General features: G+C 42.3%; 1 protein-coding gene across 2 annotated transcripts in view; it reads right to left on the bottom strand.

Moving 5' to 3' along the window:
* Window positions 1–814: 814 nt before the first annotated feature.
* Window positions 815–25,084, bottom strand: part of DNAJC1 (DnaJ heat shock protein family (Hsp40) member C1) — a 232,725-nt gene continuing 208,455 nt past the window's right edge. For both annotated transcript variants that reach the window (XM_023223119.2, XM_023223118.2), the window contains 3 exons: window positions 11,528–11,576; window positions 3,436–3,884; window positions 815–1,024 (listed from right to left, as the gene is read on the bottom strand). In XM_023223119.2, the coding sequence (XP_023078887.1) occupies window positions 956–1,024; window positions 3,436–3,884; window positions 11,528–11,576 (567 nt within the window). In that variant the 3' untranslated portion in view covers window positions 815–955. The remainder of the gene's footprint in view (window positions 1,025–3,435; window positions 3,885–11,527; window positions 11,577–25,084) is intronic.

The raw sequence follows: 25,084 nt of genomic DNA, 5'->3' as shown, positions 1-25,084 counted from the left end.
AGCTTGCACTGCAGAGTGGGGACCTCTGTCACCCACACTATCCTCCAGGAAACTGTACCCTCACTTTACTCCTTAGAGAAAATGACATCTCTAAGATATTTTATCAAATCACATCCCTTAACTGTGTTCTGGTTATCTTCACGATTTTCACGTTTAGGCAAGCTGCATTCATCACACTATTTCCACGCTCTGAGCAAATGATAGAAGATTTAAAAGGAGCGCTTGGCTGACAGTGACAGTTCAAATACATACAGCAAGAAAGACCTCGACAGAAAGTAATAGTATAAAATAGTTAAAATAGTGATTTTTAACTTAGGTACGAAAAAATGGTCCCAATTTCATCATTTCCTGAAAATGGTCCTGCCTGTTGTCTGGAAATTCTATCAGGTGGGAACACATTTCTGTCAAGCAGCTCAAACTTCGAATGTATTACCTTATGTCTTTCTTCACCTGGGCAGTTTTTTCCCTAGATATATTTAACTAATTAAGATAACCTCACATTGCTCTTAGCCAACCAGCTAGATACCAACCTGGTTTTCTTTCTCCCCAAGAACTGATCTTGCTACTCAACCCCCAGTAGAGACATGAACCGCTGTGTTCTTTGGTCGTGTTTTAGAGAAACACTGTTTGAATTCTTACACATTAGTTTGTTCACATGTTCCTTCAAAACCATATATTTTTGCCTGATCATTAGAAAGCACTGTTTATTCCCTAAGAAAGTAAACTTTGAAGTGATGAGAAATAAAATAATCTGCAAAATACCCACATCCTTTTCCCCCAGCACAGTATTTGTTTAAACAGTATAGCACAACACTCATCTTTTATTTATTTATTATATTTTTTTTACTAAGGCACATGACGTAGAAATATTGAGGTACAAAAATGCAAATTTCTGCAAAAGATTTTTAAGATATTCATTTTGGAAAATGAAGGTGAACATCATCTCCCAGAATATTCAGCTTTTAGCTTGTTTTTTCTTTTGGACCAGTTCAACCAGCAACTTGTACCTAGCGATACAGTCTTCCTGTAGGCAGAAAAACAGAGAGGTGAAAACAGTCACTTGCACAAGGCAGTGTGGTCCCCGTGGGGCCAGTCTGCTGCCTTCTGCTCATGAAGAGCCTCACATCCCGTCCCTCTGCCCACAGTTCCCAGGATGTCACGGAGTCCAGCCGCTCACAAGGCAGACCTGCCTGGGCAGTGCGAAAAGGGCTCCTGCAAGCCCAGCCCAAAGGGAAGGTGCTTGGTGCGGAGTGAGGGGCTGGGGCAGCCATTTGTGAGGTGCACTAGCATCACCACTGGTACCTTCAGCCTGCTGACTCTCATTTTCATGTTAACATTTCACTCTTTCACCACAACACGCTACTTTAAAGAAATCAAAAACCCTGGGGCCAGGTAGCCACAACAGTCTTCTTCCGTGGGTCTGGCTTTCCTTAGGCGCTGCTGAGACCTTTCCTGTGGGGAGCCAGCCCCCGGGACGCTGGGAAAACTTGTGCTGAAATACACACTCCTGCTCCTCCCCGCCCCACCTCCGTCCCGCCCTACAGGCTGCAGGGCCACCCACTTCAGACCTCAGCTGGCCACAGCTGTCACGCCGTGGGCTGGGGCTCAGGACCACAGCAGAGGTGGGTTGATGGTAGGGAGAGGCCTCATTATTTTCACGTTGATTACAGGAACTTTCCAGAATCTATTCTGTTTCTGTTCCAAAAATACTGACCCTGAGGTTCTGCAGCTTTTGCTTAGGGTCCAGTGCAAAGTGACTGTTCAGCTGCCTGGGACAGGGAAAGGATGTTTCCTCTCCTAGGATTTGAGCTTAGTGGTGTTATGAGAGTCTCTTCTCGGGGTTTTTTCTGCATCCCCAAAGATTATCTGCCTAAGGTCTTTAAAGATACCAGTCTTTCCTTAGTATCTACGCTGTCCCTAACCACATAGTGCCGAAACCAGATGTGGCCGGACCCAGCACTTAACCCGGGAAGGACAGTGTGCTCAGAGCTCTGAGCTGAGCTGTGGCAGCCAGGCCCAGGCTCCAGGACAGCAGGCAGCTCAGCCCTGGCTGGCTCTCAAGTCAAGGCTTGAGGGGAACACCTGCAGGCTGACGAAACCCTGCTCATTGCTGATTGAAAACTGGAAGGTTTCCAGACCCCCAGGCATGAGTTTCTGGGTGTTCTATCCTTAGGAATCCAAGCTCCAGCCCCTTCGTTTGTAAGCCAGTGTGGACTCATCACACAAGGAGACGCCTGGGTCCTGACAGACGCTGGAGAAATTCAGGGAGAATAGTTACTTCTGGCAAACCAGTTGCAGAGGCTGGGAGAAGCTGCGCTTCCCAAAGAGATCAACTGCTAAGGGTTTATTTTTCACCCCAGGAACTCTCAACTTTCATCCTTTTAAAGTAGGTGGAGAAAACTAGACCTGTACACTCAGGGACACGCATGGCCATGAGCTAGATTTTCCAATACAGAATTTCAGTTACAAAAATAAGAATGTAAATGAACATCAGTGTGCCCAGAGGCGACTGAGGGAGGCACAGACGGCAGAATAGATCATCGCTTTTGATTCTGACTGTTCCTGATTCCTGACTAACAATCTAGCTCCCGGGAAAGAAGCCTCAAGAGACACTGTGGTAGGACCACACCCTGGAACTCTCTGCAGCACCTCACGGCCAGATCACAGAAAAGAGGCTGCCCAAGCCAGGTGGGTGGGCTCTCCACAGGGCACTCCTGCTCTCTCCTCCCATCTGAGTTTTTATCTGAGAACCATCTCAGATGTATGTGAGCAGGCACTAAGAGCTACAAGCAGGGAGAAAGGCCAACTACAAACGGCCATGGCCGTGGAAGGTAAGCCGAACCCTAGCTGTCGCCTGGCACTGACCACACATGGAGATGGCCTCAGGGCCTCTGGAAGCCACGAGGTGCACCCGCTGAGTCCAAAGTTATTCACATGGCAGAACCAAAGATGATCACGGTAATACTGTCTATACCAGCTATCCCTTTGGTCAAAGATTTGCTACGTAGCCAACGGGCCTTGTGATTTATGAACCCTCAGCCTGGTTCAGAGGAGCTTCCCATCCTGACCCTCCTCAGCTGCCGCATTTTACGGTGAGACGGCACCGGCTGAGCCTCCCATGTGCCCTTAAACCCTAGGCCCGAGTGGGCGAGTTCCCCAAAAGGCAGGCGGGTGCTGTGGGTGAAGTTTCCATAACCAGCTACCCGGTGTGATGGTGAAACTTAGAATCTCGAGCTCATCTACACACATGAACCACCTCGGTGCACAGATTCATATACTCTAGGGAGAAATACACTGGAAGAGAGCTGGGAAAGAAGAGATCACGGGGCAGGGGTCAGTAGACAGGAATGAGGGAAGAAGCCGCAGACAGACAAGCTGCGGCTCCTCTGCTGGGATTCTAACACCTGTGCAGAGGCCTCTTTCCCTGTCACTCACCTTGCTCTTGGACGGGACACATCTGGCTATTTTGTCCCAGCGGTCAGAGGATCCCTTTGGGTACTGCTGCAACGCCAGTTCCAGAAGTTTCTGTTGATTCTGAGTCCACGGCTCCTCTGCAGCCCGAGCTCTCTCTTTTTTCTGGCTCTCCTCGTCGCTGGACTCATTTGGTTCTGCGATGTCAAAGTCCTTCTGCCGCCTGGCTCTGGCCTTCTCCTCTGGCTCCAGCTTCGCAGTAGTCTCCAGCAGCCTGGCTGGCTTCCGCCTCCGAGGCCGGGCCTCGGTGCCCCCCGTCTCCTGCTCACCAGCGTCTCCCCTCTGCTCCTCCTCCACCGCCGCCCCCTCTGCGTCCTCTCGCTGGGTGATCATGTCATCAGGCAAGGTGGTGGCACTTTTGATGGGCTTGGAATTCTGAACTGTCGATTTCAGTTCGGAGAGTCTAACCATTCCTAGGAAAGAGGGGTGCGCCACACAGAGGTGAAGGGCAAGGTGAATTACGGAGATGGTGAGAACAGCAGCTGCTGGGCACACAGCAGGCAGCGCACTAGGCATTTTGCATGCAGGGTCTAATTGCATTTCCACACTACTCTAGAAAGATAGGGATCATTACCCTAATGTTACAGATGAGAAAAAGAAGACTCAGAAAGCACTAGAGTGGGATCTGAACCCACTTCTGTCTAATTCCAAGCCTTTGTCCCTTTCTCTACTCTGAGGAATAATGGGTATATAAAGAATCAGATTGTGAACAAGAATACAAACATGTCTTTGAGAAGGAATAACCTGCTACTCAGTATAAGAAAGGATTCACTGGCTCCACTGGAAAGACAAAAATCAACTGGTCAAACCTTAAACTGTGCTGCCTCTGGAAGTCAAGTGTATGAGTAAATTATACACTTATAAATAGTAGCTATAATAAGAATTTTTAAACATGGAAAAGAGACATTTTATCAAAACGTGTATTAGCTGGGCGTGGTGGTATACACCTGTATTCCTAGCTACGTGGCAGGCTGAGGAGGGAGGACTGCTTGAGCCCAGGAGTTTGAGGCTGCAGTCAGCTACGATCACACCTCTGTGCTTCAGCCTGGGCAACACAGTGAGATCTTGTCTCTAAAAGTAGTAATAATTAATAACAAAAGTTTTAAACCTTCTAATAGGACGGAATAGATACAGAGCACTGATATCCTCAATACAGTAGGAGTTACAACTCAGTAAGATAAAAGGACAAAGAACACAGCTCACAAAGGAGGAACTACAGTAGCTGACGAGTATTAGGGAACTGAAACAGTAAATCGCCACTTTTCAATTATTAAATTGGCAAAGATTAGAAAGTATGACAATACCTAGTGCTGGCAAAATGCAGGGAAATAGGTACATTCGGACACCGGGAGTGGGAGCAGAAACCGGCCCAGCCCAGAGCTCTCCAATGAAACATGCTGTGATACGATTATATAAACCACTTGGTGTAGCACTGAGGAATTAAGTTTTTAACTTTATTTAATTTTAATTTATTTAAAATTTAATACAAATAGCTACAAGTGACGAGTGGCTACCATATTAGCACAGGTCTAGCCTTTTTAAAGAACAATTTGTCAAATGGAGGTGAACCTTAAAATTGTATTTACTTGTGACTCTATAATTTTACTTAGAGGAGGTTCTCCTATGGAAATAATTACAGATGTATATACAAATTTAGCTACAAAGAGGCAATATTTTAGGCCAGTGCAGTGTGGCTCCCGCCTGTAATTCCAGGACTTTGGGAGGCCAAGGTGACGTGCATCACTTCAGGCCAGGAGTTCCAGACCAGCTTGGGCAAACATGGCAAAACCCTGTCTGTACTAAAAATACAAAAAATTAGCTGGGCTTGGTGGCGCATGCCTGTCATCCCAACTACTTGGTGGCTGAGGCATGAAAATTGCTTGAATCCAGCAGGCAGAGGCTGCAGTGAGCCGAGACTGTGCCACTGCATTCCAGTCTGGGCAACAGAGTCTCGCTCTGTCTCAAAACAACAACAAAAAAGGAGGCAATATTTTATTTCCTTTTTTACGGTAATGTTTCCTCTTTTTTATACTAGCTTTTATTTAATAAAAAACAAAATCCCGGCCGTACACAGTGGCTCACGCCTGTAATCCCAACACTTTGGGAGTCCAAGTTAGCGGGGATCACCTGAGGTCAGGAGTTCGAGACCAGCCTGGCCAACATGGTGAAACCCTGTCTCTACAAAAATACAAAAATTAGCCAGGCATGATGGTGGGTGCCTGTAATCCCAGCTACTCAGGAGGCTGAGGCAGGAGAATCGTTTGAACCAGGGAGGCGAGGTTACAGGGAGCCGAGATGGTGCTATTGCACTCCAGCCTGGGTGACAGAGTGAGACTCCATCTTAAAAAAAAAAAAAAAAAATCCTGCCTATAATTAAAAAAAAAAAAAGTAAAAACTACAAAAAGGAATACAATGAAAAGTGGCTTAGTCTGGGTTCCTGGTCTGCTTTCTAAGAGGCAAAAATGAGTTGGGGTGTGAGTGTATGAACGTCTAGACGTCTAGATATAGAATGAATCTTGCACACCCTATGTAGCTGCATTTGCCTTCTCCTTTCTTATGTTAATGGCAACAAACTCCCTGGAGGTTATTCTGTATCAGCTCACTAAAGTTCCAGGTCCTAGTCTTTTGTTACTACAAACGAGTTGCATTTCATAATCATTATCTCCTCCATACTTTTTATTATGTACTCCATCAATAAAACCTCTTTGAAAATGCAATTATTATTTTTTTTATTTTTAATTTTTGAGATGGAGTCTCGCTCTTTCACCAGGCTGGAGTGAAGTGGTGCAATTTTGGTTCCCTGCAACCTCTGCCTCCTGGGTCCAAGTGATTCTCCTGCCTCATCCTCTAGAGTAGCTGGGACTACGGGTGTCAGCCTCTCAAGTAGCTGGGACTATGAGCACGCGCCACCATGCCCAGCTAATTTTTGTATTTATAGTACAGACGGGGTTTCACCATGTTGGCCAGGATGGTCTCAACCTCTTGACCTCGGGATCTGCCCGCCTTGGCCTCCCGAAGTGCTGAGCCACCGCGCCCAGCCGAAAATGCAATTCTAATATATATATATTTACTTATATTTACTTATTCTTTTATATCCACCACTCTACCAATATATTATAAAACACATATGAATAAGAAAATCAAAGATAAAAAACAATCTAAAAACATCATTAAGTCAAACATTCTCATGAAAATATTAATATTAAAAACAATGAGACTGAAAAATTGCTTAATACTGGGTAAAATACTCAATTAAAGGCCTGGCTCCAAATTCGCTTTATTTTGGCACCTAACTTTGAATGGCCATCCTAGTTGGAAAAGATGACCCAAAAGGACACACCTATTCACATGGAGTGTCCTGTTGGCCACGTTTACTATGCTCTGGTATTCATTGTACAATACAAATTATGAAAACATTTTCATAAAAATCTTCCCCAAGTCAATCATTTGGTCTTGCAAACTAAACAGAAAGTGTTATTTATCTGAGATGGGGGTCTTGCTCTGTCACCCAGGCTGGAGTGCAGTGGTGTGATCGTAGCTCACTGCAGCCTCCAACTTCTGGGCTCAAGTGATTCTCCCACCTCAGCCTCCTGAGCAACTGGGACTACAGGCCTACCTCATCACGCCTGGCTGTATTTTTAACAAATGAGTTCACTTTGTTTGAAAGATTTATAGGTTAAAATTCTATTTTCAACATTTTTAGATCCGTAAAAATAAGTTTTTATAGGTCACATTGTTTTGGTCATAGAATAACACATAACAAAGAAAATACTTTCAAGCATCGACTTTGTTTTTTTTGTTTTGAGCCAGTCTTGCTCTGTTGCCCAGGCTGGAGTTCAGTGGCGTGATCTTGGCTCACTGCAACCTCTGCCTCCCGGGTTCAAGTGATTCTCCTGCTTCAGCTTCCAGAGTAGCTGGGACTACAGGCATGCACCACAACACCCAGCTAATTTTTGTATTTTTAGTAGAGACCAGGTTTCACTGTGTTGGCCAGGCTGGTCTCGAACTGCTGACCTCAGGTGATCTGCCCATCTTGGCCTCCCAAAGTGTCAGGATTACAGGCGTGAGCCACCACGCCCAGGCAAGGATCTACTTTCTTTTTTTTCTTTTTTTTTTTTTGAGACGGAGTCTCGCTCTGTCACCCAGGCTGGAGTGCAGTGGCGCGATCTCGGCTCACTGAAAGCTCCGCCTCCCGGGTTTACGCCATTCTCCTGCCTCAGCCTCCCTAGTAGCTGGGACTACAGGCGCCCGCCACCTCGCCCGGCTAGTTTTTTTTGTATTTTTAGTAGAGACGGGGTTTCACCGTGTTAGCCAGGATGGTCTCGATCTCCTGACCTCGTGATCCGCCCGTCTCGGCCTCCCAAAGTGCTGGGATTACAGGCTTGAGCCACCGCGCCCGGCCCAAGGATCTACTTTCAAACGTCCTTTCTACAGCATAAATAGTTTTCAAAACACTTTCACATTCAAAAACCCATTTATTTTGTAAAAATATTTTAATATATTAAAAGGATTAAATATATTAGTCTTCAGTGAGTATGCTGCCATTAACATAGAAAGAGGGAGGCAAATACAGACAGGGTGTGCGCAACTAGTTACACTTCTAGACGTGTGCACCCCCCGCTCTGATTCATTATTCCCTCTGTGGAGGGCCAGGAATGCAGACTCAGACACTTTTCATTGTATCCCCTTTTGTACTGTTTTAATGTTTTAAGCGTGTGCAGGTTGTTTTTTTCGAGACCCTACACCAATTATTTATTTATTTATTTATTTGGTAAAAGAAAAGTATAAAACTGAGGATCTTTAAATTCAAAACCTTTTAAAAGTACTTTGTCAAAATACTAGGAAGCCTCCATATGATAGGAAATATTCCCGTGGTTGCCCTCCACACCTTATAAAAAGATGTCACTGCAACTCTGGGGTTATCTATACATCCACTCAACTGGGTATCTTGTTGCAATATCTTGAGAGCGAAAGAATGTGGATGCTGCCGAGTGATGAGGCCATCACCAACCCGTGAGCGCTGGGGAAATCCCATTTTTCCCTTGGGAAACGCTGGTGCCCTATGTAACACAGAAGCTCTGCTAATGGGCACAGTGAGGGTGCTGGCATTAAGTCTGAATATCAAAGATGAGAAAGCTTAATTCCTCTCTCACTGCCTTAAGATAAAAATAAAGATCAATAGAAATTCAAATACAGTCTTCTTATATTCCAAAGAATCATCTTGTCTACCTCACTTTGGAGACCACAACTTCATAACAATAAAAAAAAAAAGGAAACAATCAAAATGTCCAACAATAGAAACCTGTTAAATAAACCATGGGGCAGATATCTATACTATGGACTACTATGGAGCCATTAAGGTGATGATACAGACATATGAGTATATGGAGTGAAAAAATACGAAACAGTATTGTAGTATAGTCCCATTCTTGTAAAAATATATATATATATTTTTTTTCTTTTTTGAGACGGAGTCTCGCTCTGTTGCCCAGACTGGAGTGCAGTGGCCGGATCTCAGCTCACTGCAAGCTCTGCCTCCCGGGCTCACACCATTCTCCTGCCTCAGCCTCCCAAGTAGCTGGGACTACAGGCGCCCGCCACCTCGCCCGGCTAGTTTTTTGTATTGTTTTGTAGAGATGGGGTTTCACCGTGTTAGCCAGGATGGTCTCGATCTCCTGACCTCGTGATCCGCCCGTCTCGGCCTCCCAAAGTGTTGGGATTACAGGCTTGAGGCACCGCGCCCGGCCTTCTTGTAAAAATATTATATGCACATACGTGCATCAGAAAAGTCTCAAGAAATAGGCCGGGTGCAGTGGCTCATGCCTGTAATCCCAGCACTTTGGGAGGCTGAGGTGGGAGGATCACCTAAGGTTGCAAGTTTGAGACCAGCCTGACCAACATGGAGAAACCCCGTCTCTACTAAGAATACAAAATATTAGCCAGTCGTAGTGGCACATGCCTCTAATCCCAGCTACTTAGGAGGCTGAGGCAGGAGAATTGCTTGAACCTGGGAGGCGGAGGTTGCAGTGAGCCGAGATTGCACCATTGCATTCCAGTCTGGGCAACAGAGCGAGAATCCGTCTCAAAAAAAAAAAAAAAAAAAGAAAAGTCTGAAGAAATATCTCTCTCAAAATAACAACAATTGGTAGGTTACATGTGATTATTTTCTTCCTTTTGTTTATCTGTATTTTTTTGAGTTTCTACTAGCAAACATTTCTTTCCATACTCACTAAAGCAACTCTCTTAAGAAATAGCTGAATATTTCCATCTGGGTGTGTTCTTATCTGTAGAAGGTCATTTTCCCCTGTGCTAGCCTATTAAGTCAGCTGTGTTTTCTAAACCATCCATTTCAAACTCTTTGAGAGGTAACCCAAATTTTAGGAACCAATTTTAGAGTATCTAATAATACTTCAGAAGCACAGCTTTGTGGCTTAAATGGATCACACTGCTTACGGATTCTTTGTTAATTTGTGAACATAATCAGAAGAAATACTTTTATTTCAAAATCCTTTGGCTTCTTAAAGGCTATTAAAAAACAAAACACAGAATTTAATGAATATATTTGTGACAAAGACCTTATGGTGCTTTTAGAGAGTCACAGGATGCTTGGATGTGGCCAAATACCGCATCGGATTTGCTTCTTTTCCTCTCTGACCTAATGCTGGATCTGCTCTCTGCTCAAAGCTGCTTCTGGTGCCTTTTCTCAGCCACAAGTGTTGGTTGCCTCAGAGATGCACTTAAATATTCAACTCCACATTTCCTGTTTTCTTCATACTTCCGACCCCCTCCACCAAAGCTCCAGGAAGATCTATGTCAGTTCCTTACTGAGATGCGCTGACTTTTCAATGGTATGATTTTGGAGAATGTCTTGAAGTAGACTTCTGTCATGTAACATTCCATTGCCCCGTCTCTGCCTCCATGCCCACAGAAATAACTTCATTGGCAGAAAAAGAAATCCAGAAAGGTCCTCTTTGCTAAAGCCTGGAGAACTCCAAGTTGAATTCTTTTTTAAAAATTATTTTATTTTTACGTTTATTTTCAGAAATGGGGGTCTCACTATGTTGCCCAGGCTGGTTTTGAACTCCTGGGCTCAAGTGATCCTCCCGCCTCGGCCTCTAGAGTAGTTGAAACGAGAGCTGTGCCACCATGCCCGGCTGGGATGGCTTTTTGAGATCTCTGGGTTTGCTAATCGTTGGCTTGTTCATCTGCATTACTCTCCCTGGCACCTGTATTCGAATTAGGTTGGAAAGTTTCTGAGGCATGTTCTTACTTCCTGGTTCTAAGCAAAGAATATGGAGACTCTAACAAAATTCCAGTTAATCTTGGAGGAAACTGATTTTAAGAAACATAAATGCGGCCGAGCATGGTGGCTCACACCTGTAATCCCAGTGATTTGGAAGGCCGAGGCGGGAGGATCAAAAGGTCAGGAGTTCAAGACCAGCCTGGCCAAGATGGTGAAACCCCGTCTCTGCTAAAAATACAAAAATCTGTCAGGTGCAGTGGCGGGCACCCATAATCCCAGCTACTCCAGAGGCTGAGGCAGGAGAATCGCTTGAATCCGGGGGAGGCAGAGGTTGCAGTGAGCCGAGATTGTGCTACTGCAATAGAGCAAGACTCCGTCTTAAAAAAAAAAAAAAAAAAAAAAAAAAAAAACACATAAATGCTTGGGAAAGCTGTTTGTCATCTATCCCAAAGGGTAGCTCTGCAAGTGCGGCAGTGACAGGGGTGGACAGTACAGGGAAACAGTGTGCATATAGCATTTGCGTGGTGTGCAGACGGGCTTTCTCCTGTGTTTTCCGTCCCCACAAATTGAACTAGAGAAGACGATCTGTATACTTCTTTAACCTTATTAATTAAATACATCTTCTTGGCACCAGAATATGCAGGGATGGACTGGCTTGCTGGTGCCCGTATTTCAACCCCTTTTGGAGATACAACCAGATTTAGAGTTCATTAGGCAAAACTTCTAGACCCTTGTATTTAAAGAAGTTATTATAAGGGATTAATTTAGAAGAAATCAGTTTAGATTAATGAGATAGAAGAAGTATGAACTCACCTGGGGAGCAGGTCACTGAATCCTTCAGTTGCTTGGCTTTGGTTGTCACCTGTTTCAAAACATAAAAGCAAAAATCTTACTTTCCATGTACCTACTGTAGGCTGAGTGAAACTATTCCATGTAAGCTCCATGTGAATGAACAGGGTTCACTGGATCTCGGGCCTGAAAGACCCTCAGTCATCTGTCCCATCCATTAATGTAATTAACAAGAAAACTGAGGTCCAGAGAGATTAAATGGATTGCTCCAAAACACCCATCCACTCAGCAGCAGAATCAGGACAAGAACTCACATACCTGGACTCCTTCTAGTTCAATGACAGTTCCGTTATACAAGGCTGCCTCTTAAAAGATACTACTTTCAAGGCCAGGCATGGTGGCTCATGCCTGTTATCCTAGCACTTTGGGACACCAAGGCAGCTGGATCAGTTGAGGTCAGTAGTTCAAGATCAGCCTGTCCAACATGGTGAAATCCCATTTCTATTAAAATATAAAAAGTAGCTGGGCAAGATGGTGGGTGCCTGTAATCCCAGCTACTCCGGAGCTGAGGCAAGAGAATCGCTTGAACCCAGGAGGCGGAGGTTGCAGTGAGCCGAGATCGCACCACTGCACTCCAGCCTGGGCATCGGAGTGAGACCTTGTCTCAAAAAAAAAAAAAAAAAAAAAAAAAAAAAAGACACTACTTTCATTATGCAAACAGGTCATTTTTTAAACCTAGAATTTCCAGAAATTGAATATCTTTCTTCACTGGAGAATATTCTACCACTGAGTACTGCAATCAGTGGGGAAAATGACATTTATGCTAATGGTGTTATAAGATAAAAGTCCTTCCTTTCTGCAATCTGGAAGGAAACCCTAAGAGCATCTGAGATTTGACACTGGAGGAAGAATCTGTTGGTGGAGTGGGGCAGCTGCACCCAAGAACCATGATAACTTTACACATATGAGTGTGGATCCACAGAAAGAATTTGGTCTAGTGGTAATTTTTTTTTCTTTATATAAATGGTATTGTATTTCATGTCTCATCCTATAGCTTGCTCTTTCTTCATTTAACAATGTCTTTGAGATCTACATATAGATTTGCTTTATTTTTGTTTTATCTTCTTTCTCTGTCAACTTATTTTGTTTGTTTGTTTGTTTTTAAAGAGATGTTTCTACGTTGCAGTCTTGCTATGTGGCCCAGAATGGCCTGTAAGTCCTAGGCTCAAATGATCCTCCCACCTCAGCCTCCTGAGTAGCTGGGACTACAGGCATGAGCCACTGCACTTGGCTTTCTTTTTTTAAATTGAGATAAAATTTACAGAGTATAATGTGCAGACTTTAAATGTGCAATCTGATGAGTTTTGACCAAAAATTTCTGCCTGTATAACCAACATCACAATCAAACTACAGAACATTGACTGGGCACGGTGGCTCATGATTATAATCCCAGCACTTCGGGAGGCCGAGGCAGGCAGATCACTTGAGGTCAGGAGTTTGAGACCAGCCTGGTCAATATAGCAAAACCCTGTCTCTACTAAAAATACAAAAATTATCCAGGCATGATGGCACATGCCTGTAATCCCAGCTATTTGGGAGGCTGAGGCAGCAGAATTGCTTGAACCCAGGAGGTGGAGGTTGCAATGAGCTGAGAACGCGTCACTGCACTCTAGCCTGGGTGACAGAGCCAGACTCCATTGAAAAAAAAAATAAAATACATTAAATTAAAAAAATTACAGAACATTCCTATTACTCCAGAAAGTTCCCTTCTGCCCTTAATGCAATCTCTATCCTGCCACAGATAATCACTGTTCTGACTTCAATTGTATATTTTTTAAAAATATGGGGTTAAAGTTATTAATTTTTTTCAAATGAATAGTTAACTGCCCTAATACACTTATCTAACAAGCCATACTTTCCATTTACTTAAAATATGAATTTCATTAAAATTATGTTCGGCTGTATACATGTGCTATTATATTTTTCTATATTTCTCCATCCCATTAATCCATGTATATTATTGAACCAACACCTCATGGCTTTAATGCAATTTGAAAGTAAAACGTCAGAAAGCATGATCATTGAGAGCCAAGAGTCAGGCAGATCTGCTCTTCAATCTTGGTTCCACCTCTCAGCTGGGTAACAGACAGCAATTGTCCATCCTTTCTCTGTTTCATATATTACCCTCTGTAATGTGTGGACACCATTTGCCTCTTATGGATGTTTTCAGTTTGAAACAAACCCTTAGCATGATACCTGGCAGACAGTAAAGGCTCAGTAAATATTACCTGTTACAACTGAAATAGATCATTTGTTTTCCATTCATACAAAGAGCAGAATTAGAACATTTAAAGCTGCTTGGAAACACTTTTCAATTTTGTTCCCTACCTTCCACTCTCTCTACAGATGACCTTGCTTCCTATTTAATGTAAGCAAATTGAACTTATCCAACATGAGCTTCCTTGACTTCTGAATTTCCCAGCTCAAAAATTTGCTTGCCCCACCACATATCCATCCCTTCTTTATCCTAATTCAAAGAAATAAATGCATTCCTTCCCCTTGAGGCTAAATCTGCCCCTTGAATCCTCACAGAACTATGTGCCATCAGTTATTTGCTTTTATCTTCAACTTCTCCCTGTCCATCAGATACATCGCATAAACCTTCAAACTTAGCTCAAGTAGTCTACTCTAAAAGACAATCTTCCCTTGACCTTATCTTTTCTATTCTACTTGGCATTCATGAGAGTATCTCCCAGTTTTCCTTCTTTCTCTGAATGTTCCTCCACTGGCCTCTCCTATATACTCCTGCCTCTTGTTCCCTAATAGAAGTGTTCCTCAACATTCTGCCCATGTTCTTTCCACTTTCTACTCTGGTATTTCATCTCATCTATTCAACAATACTTTAGAAAAGAAATGATTAACCTACGTCTCTGGCCCTGACTTCTACCTTGGAATGCCAGTCTCACAGAAATTGACCATGCAACAATGGATCCTCGGATCTGAAAGGGACTTCACCTATGTAACATTAAGCGTACTAGGTACTGTTCTAAATAAGTTGTGTGTGTATACATATTCCTCACAGTAGTGATATTAGGTAGGCATAGAACTGTTATCCTGATTTTACAGAATCTGAGGCCTAGGGAGAATAAATAATATATCCAAGTTAAACAGTTACTGAGAAGCTAAAATCAGACAAGCAGGGATCTAAAATTTTTGCTCTCAATCACTATAACATAACCACCTTTTAAATCCAAATCTTTCATTTTATAGAAGAAAAAACAAGCCAAGTGCTCTTTCTGCTATACTACATGGCTTTACTTTCTAACTGCCATTAAATCTCTTAGAGGTCTCCTAGTTCCTGAAACTAAACAATGCAAAACTAAACTCATCAGTTTTTCTAATAAAACAACTTCTCTGCTTTTCCTCCATTGCTTAATAGTTTCATCACCCAAGTCACTTAGGCTCAAAATCTAACAGTCCATTTTTGGACTTTTCTCTCCTTCCCCAACCAGTTGCTTCACAGTAGCAATTCCATTTGTTCCCTACTCTCTCAGACCTCCACCACCTGCACCAGTCCTTCATTCTCACTTGACCAAACTAATATAACACCTTCTAACAGGTTCCTAACTTAATTAATAGTTAATAATTAATGACTGATACTGAGCATTTTTTAATGCGTTTATTGGACTTTTGTATATCTTTCTTGGAGGAATATCTATTCATATCCTGTATCCATTGCTTATGTGGGTCATTTAACTTTTTATTATTGAGTTGTAAGATTATTTTTTTCTTCTTTTTTTTTTTTTTTTGTGATGGAGTCTAGCTCTGTCACCCAGGCTGAAGTGCAATGGCACAATCTCAGCTCACTGCAGCCTCCACCTCCCAGGTGCAAGTGATGCTCCCACCTCAGCCTTGCAAATAACTGGGACTACAGGCATGTGCCACCACGCCCGGCTGATATTTTGTATTTTCAGTAGAGATGGGGTTTCACCATGTTGGTTAGGCTGGTCTCAAACTCCTGACCTGAGGTGATCCGCCTGCCTCGGCCTCCCAAAGTGCTGGGATTACAGGCTTGAGCCACCATGCCTGGCCAGAGTTGTGAGATTCTTGATGTGCTCTGGGTACATGTACTTTTATCAGACATAAGATGTGCAAATAAAGTTCTCCCACTCTTTGGGTTGCCGTTTCACTTTCTTGATGATGGCAAAATATTTTTGTTTGGGGGCAAGTTTGGCATCTTCAAATGATCATTTATGATTCCAGGTAGATAAAGAAGCTTCCAGGTAAGTAGTGGTCTAATATAAAGCTCAATGCCAGGGTGACTCAGTAAGATAGTAAATCACTTTGGGAAAGTAAATTCATCTTTCCATAACCATGGTCATCATCAAATTTATTTCTCTCCTTTAGAGCTGAAAGACTTTCAGTAAAATGGGTACCAATTTACTCTCAAAATGTTTAGTGTTTATTTTCTCAGACAGTATGTAATAAATTTTTCAGCTAGTCATTCTCTTTTTATATCATGTGCAGTTTCAGAAGATATGGGACTTTTTACAGCCTCTTCTTGGGAGAAGACATTTATTCCTATATAGGTTTCACACAGATGAGGCCTCCCCCTTCTTCTTTGGTATCTGAGGAACTAATATTGTGGGCTACTGGCTTGGGTAGGCTTTTGGACAATCCAAGGTGTATTAATAGTCATATGGATTGTAACTGTGGTGGAATATGTTTCACCACATTGTGATTCCAAGCAGAAAACACTTTCTAACTCCTCTTCGTAATGCCCAAATTTATCTCTAAAATGCTTACGAAATTGGGGTCCTATGGTCTAAGTTTGTGACTTATGATAGGTAAGGGTACAGTGAATGAAAAAAAACTAAAATAGGTTGCATTCCCTCTAGTAAAAACAGATGAAATTAACAGAAAATTAAATCAGCAAAATGAAAACTATAGTTCACAAGCCAGAGCTAGGATCAGTTAACAGTTATGTGGTTACATATTTCTGTTCAATATAAAGAAGAATTTTCCAATTTTCTGAGCTATATAAAGTATATGTTCACATTTCTGGCATCTTCAGGTAACTCAAAAAATAAGTACTGAATCTGGAAAATAACCTTAAGTCATATTTTTCAAATTCTGGCTGTCAGTGATATTTTAAGTATTACTCTAGTAACAAAAATTATGTAACTGTGAAGTTCATTATTTTCATTTGTTAAATTTACTCTTGGTCAACTTTCCACTTGAATTTAGCCCTCATTACAAGTCAGAACTACTACAGCGTTCAAACACAAAGCATGTTCTGTTACCTGGACATTAAATAAACCACTCTGAAAAACTACTTTTTTTCTCCTCTCCCTTCTCCTCCTAAACAAGCCACCTGAAAAATGTTTCCAACTGGTAGAAAGCAGTGGTGCTCATTCTTGTTATTTCTCTAATGTCTTTAAACTTTTCTGTGGATTATCTGTCTAGATAGAAAAATATGAGATGATAATTGTGTTCATCTTAACTTTTAAAAGAGAAGGTCTTTCATTAACTGATTACCTCTATAAGCAATGTGGATAGCCATTTCCCGGGAGAAAACACGCAAAAAGACAATTGTGTGGTTTTGCAGATACTGTTACTCTACTAGTGAACACGGTAACAACATAATACATATTCTCACCCATATTATTCTCTTTTTAATGGTTTCCCCAAATTTTAAGACAAGGAGGCAATTTTAAATTGTATTAACATGTAACAGCTCAGGTATCACCATTCTATTGACTTGCTGCATTCTTAACTATACATAAGAAGGTGTTATATATAATTCAGAGTAATAAAATAAATCCTTACTAGGCAGTATGATAACATCACCAGACCACAGACTATACTATGAGCTAAACCAGTTCTTTTATGATTATCATTCATAGTATTCAAAGTGTATGTGGTTATTACTAGTAAATTAGATACAGGGTTTAAAGTAGATACTATCCTTTTGGTAAGATATAGGGCTCTGATGAGTGAGTACAAATTACAGATTCAGTATTTTTTCTAGTATTCTAGTAACAAAGAACACTTAATAGGATCCAAGACTATATAAGAATCTTAAATAGGAGATATAGAAAGAAATGGCTTCTTGTAATCTGCAAATATGCTTTGCTTTAATGAGTCACTAAAGAAGATGAAAAAGTGTTCCATTAGAGCTTAATGAGTCCTTGAATATTTCTGTGGTTCAAATATTCAAAAGGATACCTGTGAGAGTCACTGCTTGCAGAATCCCTTAGGAGCATAGCCACATAAACTCTCTCAGGACATGAAATACCTTGCTCTCACATTTATTCCCTTTTAGCCCAGCACCCTCAGGCAACCAAGTGATTTCACTTTGAAGATATTATCAGATCAAGGTATGACAAAGAACAGTGCTGCCACATATGCAGGGTTTGAAATCACGTTTTTGCTAAACCAAAAGGGCAACATGGCGTAAGAAAGAGTCAGAATGGTCTGAGTTCTAGGCCCGGGCTGACAATAACCAGTTTTGTGGCCTTCTTTATCTCTTTTTAAAACTCACATCTGTAACAAAATGATAATGTGATTTATAATTGCATAATGGTTCATTCCTATTAACAAAGTATTTTTCTAAGACTGTCACATTTCATCCCCCAACTACCTTGTAAAACTGGTATCACAGGCTGGGCACAGTGGCTCATGCCTGTAATCCCAGTACTTTGGGAGTCCAAGGCGGGTGGATCATCTGAGGTCAGGCATTCAAGACCAGCCTGGCCAACATGGCAAAACCACGTCTCTATTAAAAAATACAAAAATTAGCTGGGCATGGTGGTGTACACCTGTAGTCCCAGCTACTTGAGAGGCTGTGGCATGAGAATTGCCTGAACCTGGGAGGCGGAGGTTGCAGTGAGCCACGATGGCACCACACCACTGCACTCTAGCCTGGACAACAGAGTGAGACTCCGTCTCAAAAAAGAAAAAAAAAATGCTGATATTACAGATGAAAAAACTGACTGAAGCTCAGAGTGATCCGAGGACCTGCAAAGTCATATACTTGAGTCAGAACACCTAAGGCAGGTTTCCTTTTAAATCCTGTTTTCTTCCCACTTTACATCTTTGTCCATAAAACAAAAGGATTGCATTCATGATTTCCTTTTACTTCAAATATTGTAAGGTTCACTGGATGTCACATTATTAATGAAATATCCCAAATACCAAAGATTTATTAAGTATTCACTTAGTACATCACTGTACTGAGAATGGTAGTTTGTATATGCAAAGTATCATCCTATCCATTTCAAGAGGCTTACAATTGGGCTATTTACTTGCATATTCATTCAAGACACTGCAGATTAATTAGAACTGTGCTTATAAGAAAAAAAATCAGCTTCTTGCTTTAAAAAAGTCTTATTTATAAATCAATATTGGCCAAAGCAAGGAAACAGCAATCCAAACAGGCTTGTACACTGACAATTTGAGGGTCTGGCCTCATGTCTCAAGAAAGAGGCCAATTCTGTACTCTTAAGCTGCATTACTGCCAATTTCCCATTGTGTGGAGGCAGCCAGGATGCAAGCCCTTTGTACTTCAATTTCCCCAGTGTTCATCAGATGTATCTGCCAGTGATATTTGTCACCCTACTAATTTGCAAGGATTGAAAGAATCCAGCAGGCTTGGTAGGTATCTCGTTCCTCTCTCTCAACTATTGCCTTTGCTCCTCCCTCTTCAAGGTGTGTCCTCTGTAGAAGAAGAAAACTGAAGGAGGATATCCTCTGGTCCAAGGCCTGCAAGTATTTGTTACTCCTTTACCAGGACATTTACTCCATGTCCTTTGACAGGGGAAAGTAGGCAGTCAAAAATACAACAAAATTCTAGAGATGGCTCTAGAATTTCTTTGAAAAATAAAACTGTCTTTGTTGAACGGATAGTCTGGCAAGTGTTCCAAGTGGAAGCTGAATGCTCTCCTGACCCCCTGGGCCTAGATGGCAACTGCCATCTAGGACATCAGAGGAAAAGGCAAAGTACTCTGTAGAACACAGGAAAGAACATGGAGTCCAGGTTGAGGGTTAATCTAGAAGAGCGAAAGTGACAGGAGGAAATGGAAGGCAGAGGAAGGTGAAAAAAGAAAAGGGAGAAGGGGAAGGGAGAAAAGCAACTGGAAACAGTATGACTAAGAAGGGCACTGGACCACAGTGATATCTATAACTAGTATGTAATGTGTGGATTTTAAATTGTTTGTTATAAAGCTTTCCTCCATTTCCTCTATAAGATCACTAGGAATGTCGATCACTGTGTAAACTTCAAGCTCCATTTAACCTAGATCCACTCCTGCTCATTAATGCTTTTGGATGAGTAGATTCTTTTTTGAGAAATTCACTGTCGTATAGTACAAAGGGGACACACTAGAATACAGGGGCGTGAGGCAAGAAGAGTGCACACCTTGGGAATTAATACACATAATGGGAATATTTTCAGATTTTTCATGGACTATAGAGTCGTCGGTGGTCTTAGCTCATTGGTTCTGGATCTCTAAGAGGCAGAGAGGTCCATCTGACACCTGAGTTATAATATGATAAAGATAGTGGAAAAGAGTAATTCCAGATTGTACATTAGGTTGTTTACTATGTAAATTCAGGCATTTCATCTAACATTTGGGTGCCTTCAGATTTCCCACCCATAACAATCTCTTGAAAATTCATTTCAGACATAATGATGAGGTTTTGATTTTTTTTTTTGAGAATTTTATTTTATTTTTTAAACTTTTTATTATTATTATACTTTAAGTTCTAGGGTACATGTGCATAACGTGCAGGTTTGTTACATATGTATACTTGTGCCATGTTGGTGTGCTGCACCCATCGAGGTTTTGATTTTAAAATGGGAATATATATATACATAATACATATATATATATATATATATATTTTTTTTTTTTTTTTCTTTTTTTGAGATGGCGTCTTGCTCTGTCGCCCAGGCTGGAGTGCAGTGGCATGATCTCGGCTCACTGCAGCCTTCGCCTCCTGGGTTCAAGTGATTCTAATGCCTCAGCCTCCCGAGTGGCAGGCGTCTGCCACCACAGCGGCTAATTTTTGTATTTTTAGTAGAGACAGGGTTTCACCATGTTGGCCAGGCTGGTCTCGAACTCCTGATCTCAGGAGATCCACCTTGACCTCCCAAAGTGCTGGGATTATAGGCGTGAGCCACTGTGCCTGGACTAAAATGGGAATTTCTATCGATCCAATTACCTTCTATCCCTACTGGATATCGCTATTAATGTTATTTTCTTGGTACTAATGAAAATTATAATCTTGTTTGTTGTATAACCACTCATTAAGCTGTTTTACATATTTATATTTTATAATAAAGGAGGAAGTACGTAATAAAATCGTATTAACAACCTTATGCCAATTTATTTCAAGATTTAGTTTAATGGGATACATTCCTAGAAAAATCAAATGTTCTAAAATTTACTCAGAAGAAACAGAGTCTTGGCTGGGTGTGGTAGCTCATGCCTGTAATTCCAGCATTTCTGGAGGCCTATGCGGGTGCATCACCTGAGGTCAGGAGTTTGAGACTAGCCTGGCCAACATGGTGAAACCTCATCTCTACTAGCAGTACAAAAATTAGCCGCGCATGGTGGCGGGTGCCTGTAGTCTCAGCTACTCAAGAGGCTGAGGCAAGAGAATTGCTTGAACCCAGGAGATGGAGGTTGCAGTGAGCCAAGATTGCACCACTGCACTCCAGCCTGGGCAACAGAGGGAGATCCCATCACAAAAAAAGAAAAAAGAAGAAGGAGAAGGAGGAAGGAGGGCAAGGAGAGGAAGAGAAAAAAGAAGAAAGAAGAAAAGAAGGAAGAGGAGGAGGAGAAGGAGAAGGAGAAGAAATAGAGTTATTTGGGGAGGTGACATCAGCAAGATGGCTGACTAGAGGCCCCTAGTGCTTGTCCCTTCCATAAAGACAGCCAAAAACAAAACAATGAATAAACCACTACATTTTAACAGAAATAACTAAAGGAGAGTGCTGGAGCATGTCAAAGAAGTAACAGCAACCCTGGTGAGTGCAGAAACTCAGGACAGTCACATAAAGAACAGAAGGAAATGCCAGTCCTCTGCCACTCCATCCCCCAGCCAGGATCAGCTGGGAACCAGGTAGCCACTTCGGTCTTTGATGAAAAGGTAGGCAAGAGGATCCCAACAGCCCCCACCAACACCTTAGACACCTACAGGCCTCACCACTGGGGTCGCTTGCAGTCCTCACAGGCACTAAGCCCAGCTGAGGGAGTTGCCAAGAAGCTACACAGCTTTGCTTCCCCAGAGAAGTAGCCAATACTGTGTTCCTCCCACTGTGGCCTGCACGGTCACCATGCCACACCATCTTGGAACTGGAACTAATGCTGGAGAAGTCTTGCTCTGGGGGCTAGCAGTCATGGCACCCCTTCATCCCTGAGGCTAACCCCCCATCAAAGCACCTTTGCTCAGTGGTCTGACATCCCCAAGTGGCTCAGCTGTGAGTACCTTTCCCTGTGGAATCAAGCAGTGGTGGAACTGCCACCCCCCACCTCCCATCACCTTGGGCTGGAGCTTAAGCACCGTTTCTCCCTCCTGAGGAAAGGGTGCTTTGACAGAACAGCTCCATTTACCTCTGTCAGCTGCGGCTGTGCTCTGCCCCTACAGGCCTGAGCTGGAACTGTGTACTGCCTCCACTGGAAAGAGGGCTTTGCTGGAGCCCTGCATCCATGGTGCCGGGGCTGCCTGGGCAGTCACACCCCTGTAGGCCAGAGCTATAGCAGCACGTTGCCCCCTAGGGAACTCATGCCTTGGCTGAGCTGAGAAGCTGTGCATCCCAGGGCTAACCTGATGTACTACCCTTTATCTCATGGAAACAGAGCAGTGGCTAAGCTCAGATACCCTACCCTACAGGCCAAACAACTCCAGTACCCTGCTTCTCTGGAGTTGGACCAGCACCTTAGAGTCGGGGCTGTTAAGACACCTCCCTGTTTGGGGAGGAGTGTTATCGCTCTGCCATTTTCTGCCCCTCATGGTCCAAACGACAGCTATGCTCAGCCATTCTGGGCTACTTGCTGCCACTGCACTTGGACTCACAGAGACTGAAACACTGCTGAGCCCCACCATCCCAGATTGTAGAGTTACCACAACATGGTGCCTCACATCCAGCAACCTGAGTTGTCACTGAGCCCTACTGGTTCAGGCTCCTGAATCAAAGCCATATCCTGGCCTAGGCTCAAACCTCCAGAGCACACCTTCTTCCCCGGAGTCAGGCCAGAGCTGTGAACTGCTCCCCAGGGGTAGCATCACAGCTACAACCTGACCTCCTGGACATCAGCTGCTAGAAGGTGCCTCAAAGTCACAGATGCTAGCACTAAGAGCAACCTACATCCAACCCTGCCACAGAGAGCAAGCTTGCACCCCAAGACCCTGGTGTCATAATAAGGTTCATAAGACCCTGAGCTTAGGACTCCAGCCCCAGAGATGCCCTGAGCACCCACACCTGGAATTTAGCCACTGTGGCAGCTGCTTGTAGGCCATGCCAGATCTGACAGCAAGAGGGATCCCCCCGTGGCTAAGTTTCCTCACTGTGGGGAAGTTGAGAAAAGGACTCCAAAAGCCCCTGCTACCAAGGAATTAACAACCTATGCTACTGCTGCTGCCACAACCACAAATGTCTACAACCTAGACCACTGAGGCATTCACATTTACTACTAACGTTGAATATAGATGAAGAAGCTGCACAGAGACTATACCATTGCACCTATGTGGAAAGAGTTACCACTCCCTCCCCAACTGGTACTGTAAGACCCAGATGCAAGTTTTTCTCTACGTATGAAAGCCACTCTAGAAAGTTTGGAAGAGGCTATTGTTTCACAAGATGCACAGACATCAATACAGGGACATAAGAAATATGAAAATCAAGGAAATATGACATCACAAAAGGAACACGACTCTTCAATAACAAACCCTAATGACAAGGAAATCTATAAGTTGCCAGTATAGAAATTAAAAAGTAATGATTTTAAGGAAACTGACCAAGCTATAAGAATGTACAGATAGATAATTCAACAAAACTAGGGAAAAAAAATCAGGATACAAATTAGAAATTCAACAGAGATAAATATCATGAAAAAGAATCAAACAGAAATCCTGCAGTTGAAGAATTCAGTGAATAAAATAAAAAATACAGCCATGTGTGGTGGCTCATGCCTATAATCCCAGCATTTTGGGAGACCAAGGTGGGTGGATGTTCAAGCCAGGAGTTCAAGAGCAGCCTGGCCAATATGGTGAAACCTTGCCTCTACTAAAAACACAAAAATTAGCCGGGCATGGTGGTGCATGCCTGTAATCCCAGCTACTTGGGAGGCTGAAGCATGAGAACTGCTTGAATCCAGGAGGTGGAGGTTGCAGTGAGCCGAGACTGACCCACTGCACTCCAACCTGGGCAACACAGCGAGACTCCGTCTTAAAAAAAAAAAAAAAAAAAAGACAGCTTAAGTAGCAGACTTGATCTAACAGAAGAAAAAAAAAATCTCTGAGAGTGAACACAGGTCATTTGAAATTACCCAGTTAGAGGAAAAAAAAAAAATCAAAAAAGAGTAAAAGAAAAAGCTTACAAGACTTATGAGACACCAGGAAGTGAGTAAGTGTTCACATTATGGAAGTTCCAGAAGAAGAAGACATGGAAAAAGGCATAAAAACACCTATTTAATCAAGTAATAGTTGAAAACTTCCAAAATCTGGGGCATCCAGAGACCCCCAAATAGATTCAACTCAAAAAGATCCTCCCAGAGGCACATTATAATCAAATTTTCAAAGTCAAAGACAAAGAGAAAATTCTAAAAATGGCAAGAGAAAAATGTCAAGTTACATTTAAGAGGATACCCATTAGATTTCTCCAGAGAAACACTGCAAGGTACAAGAGAATGAATGAAATAATGTATTCAATGAACTGCCAAAAAAAAAAAAAAAAAGAAAGAAAAAAAAAAACAACCCACCAAAGAATAACATACCCAGCAAAACTATCTTTCAGAAAATAGAAAGAAAATCTTTCCCAGACTAAGAGAATTCATCACCACTACATTGGCCTTACAAGAAATGCTCAAGGAAGTCCTGCATCTGGCAGCAAAAAGATGATAACCACAATCATGAAAACACTCAGAAGTATAAAATTCACTGTTATAGCAAATAGACAAAGCAGAAAAAGGATTAAATCTTAATATTACAGAAAACCACCAAACCACAATGATAAGAGAGGAAGAAATGAAAAAAAAGATACCTAAAACAACAAGAAAACAATGAACACATAATGACAAGAGTAAGTCCTCATTTATCAATAATAACCTTGAATGTAAACAGATTAAATTCCTCACTTAAAAGATATAGACTGGCAGAATAAATTTTAAAAAATATGACCCATCTATACTATATGCTACATACAAGAAATTCACTTCACTTGTAAAGACACGTACAGACTGAAGGCAAAGGAAGAAAAACAGATACTCCATGCAAAACAAAAGTGAGAAGACATAGCTATATTTATATTATATAAAACAGACTTTAAGTGAAAAGCTGCAAAAAGAGACAAAGAAG

Source organism: Piliocolobus tephrosceles, chromosome 9 (assembly GCF_002776525.5).
Source record: "Piliocolobus tephrosceles isolate RC106 chromosome 9, ASM277652v3, whole genome shotgun sequence".
Classification (NCBI taxonomy): Eukaryota; Metazoa; Chordata; class Mammalia; order Primates; family Cercopithecidae; genus Piliocolobus; species Piliocolobus tephrosceles.
Note: the sequence above shows the minus strand (reverse complement) of the source record. Positions and strands in the feature narration are given on the sequence as shown.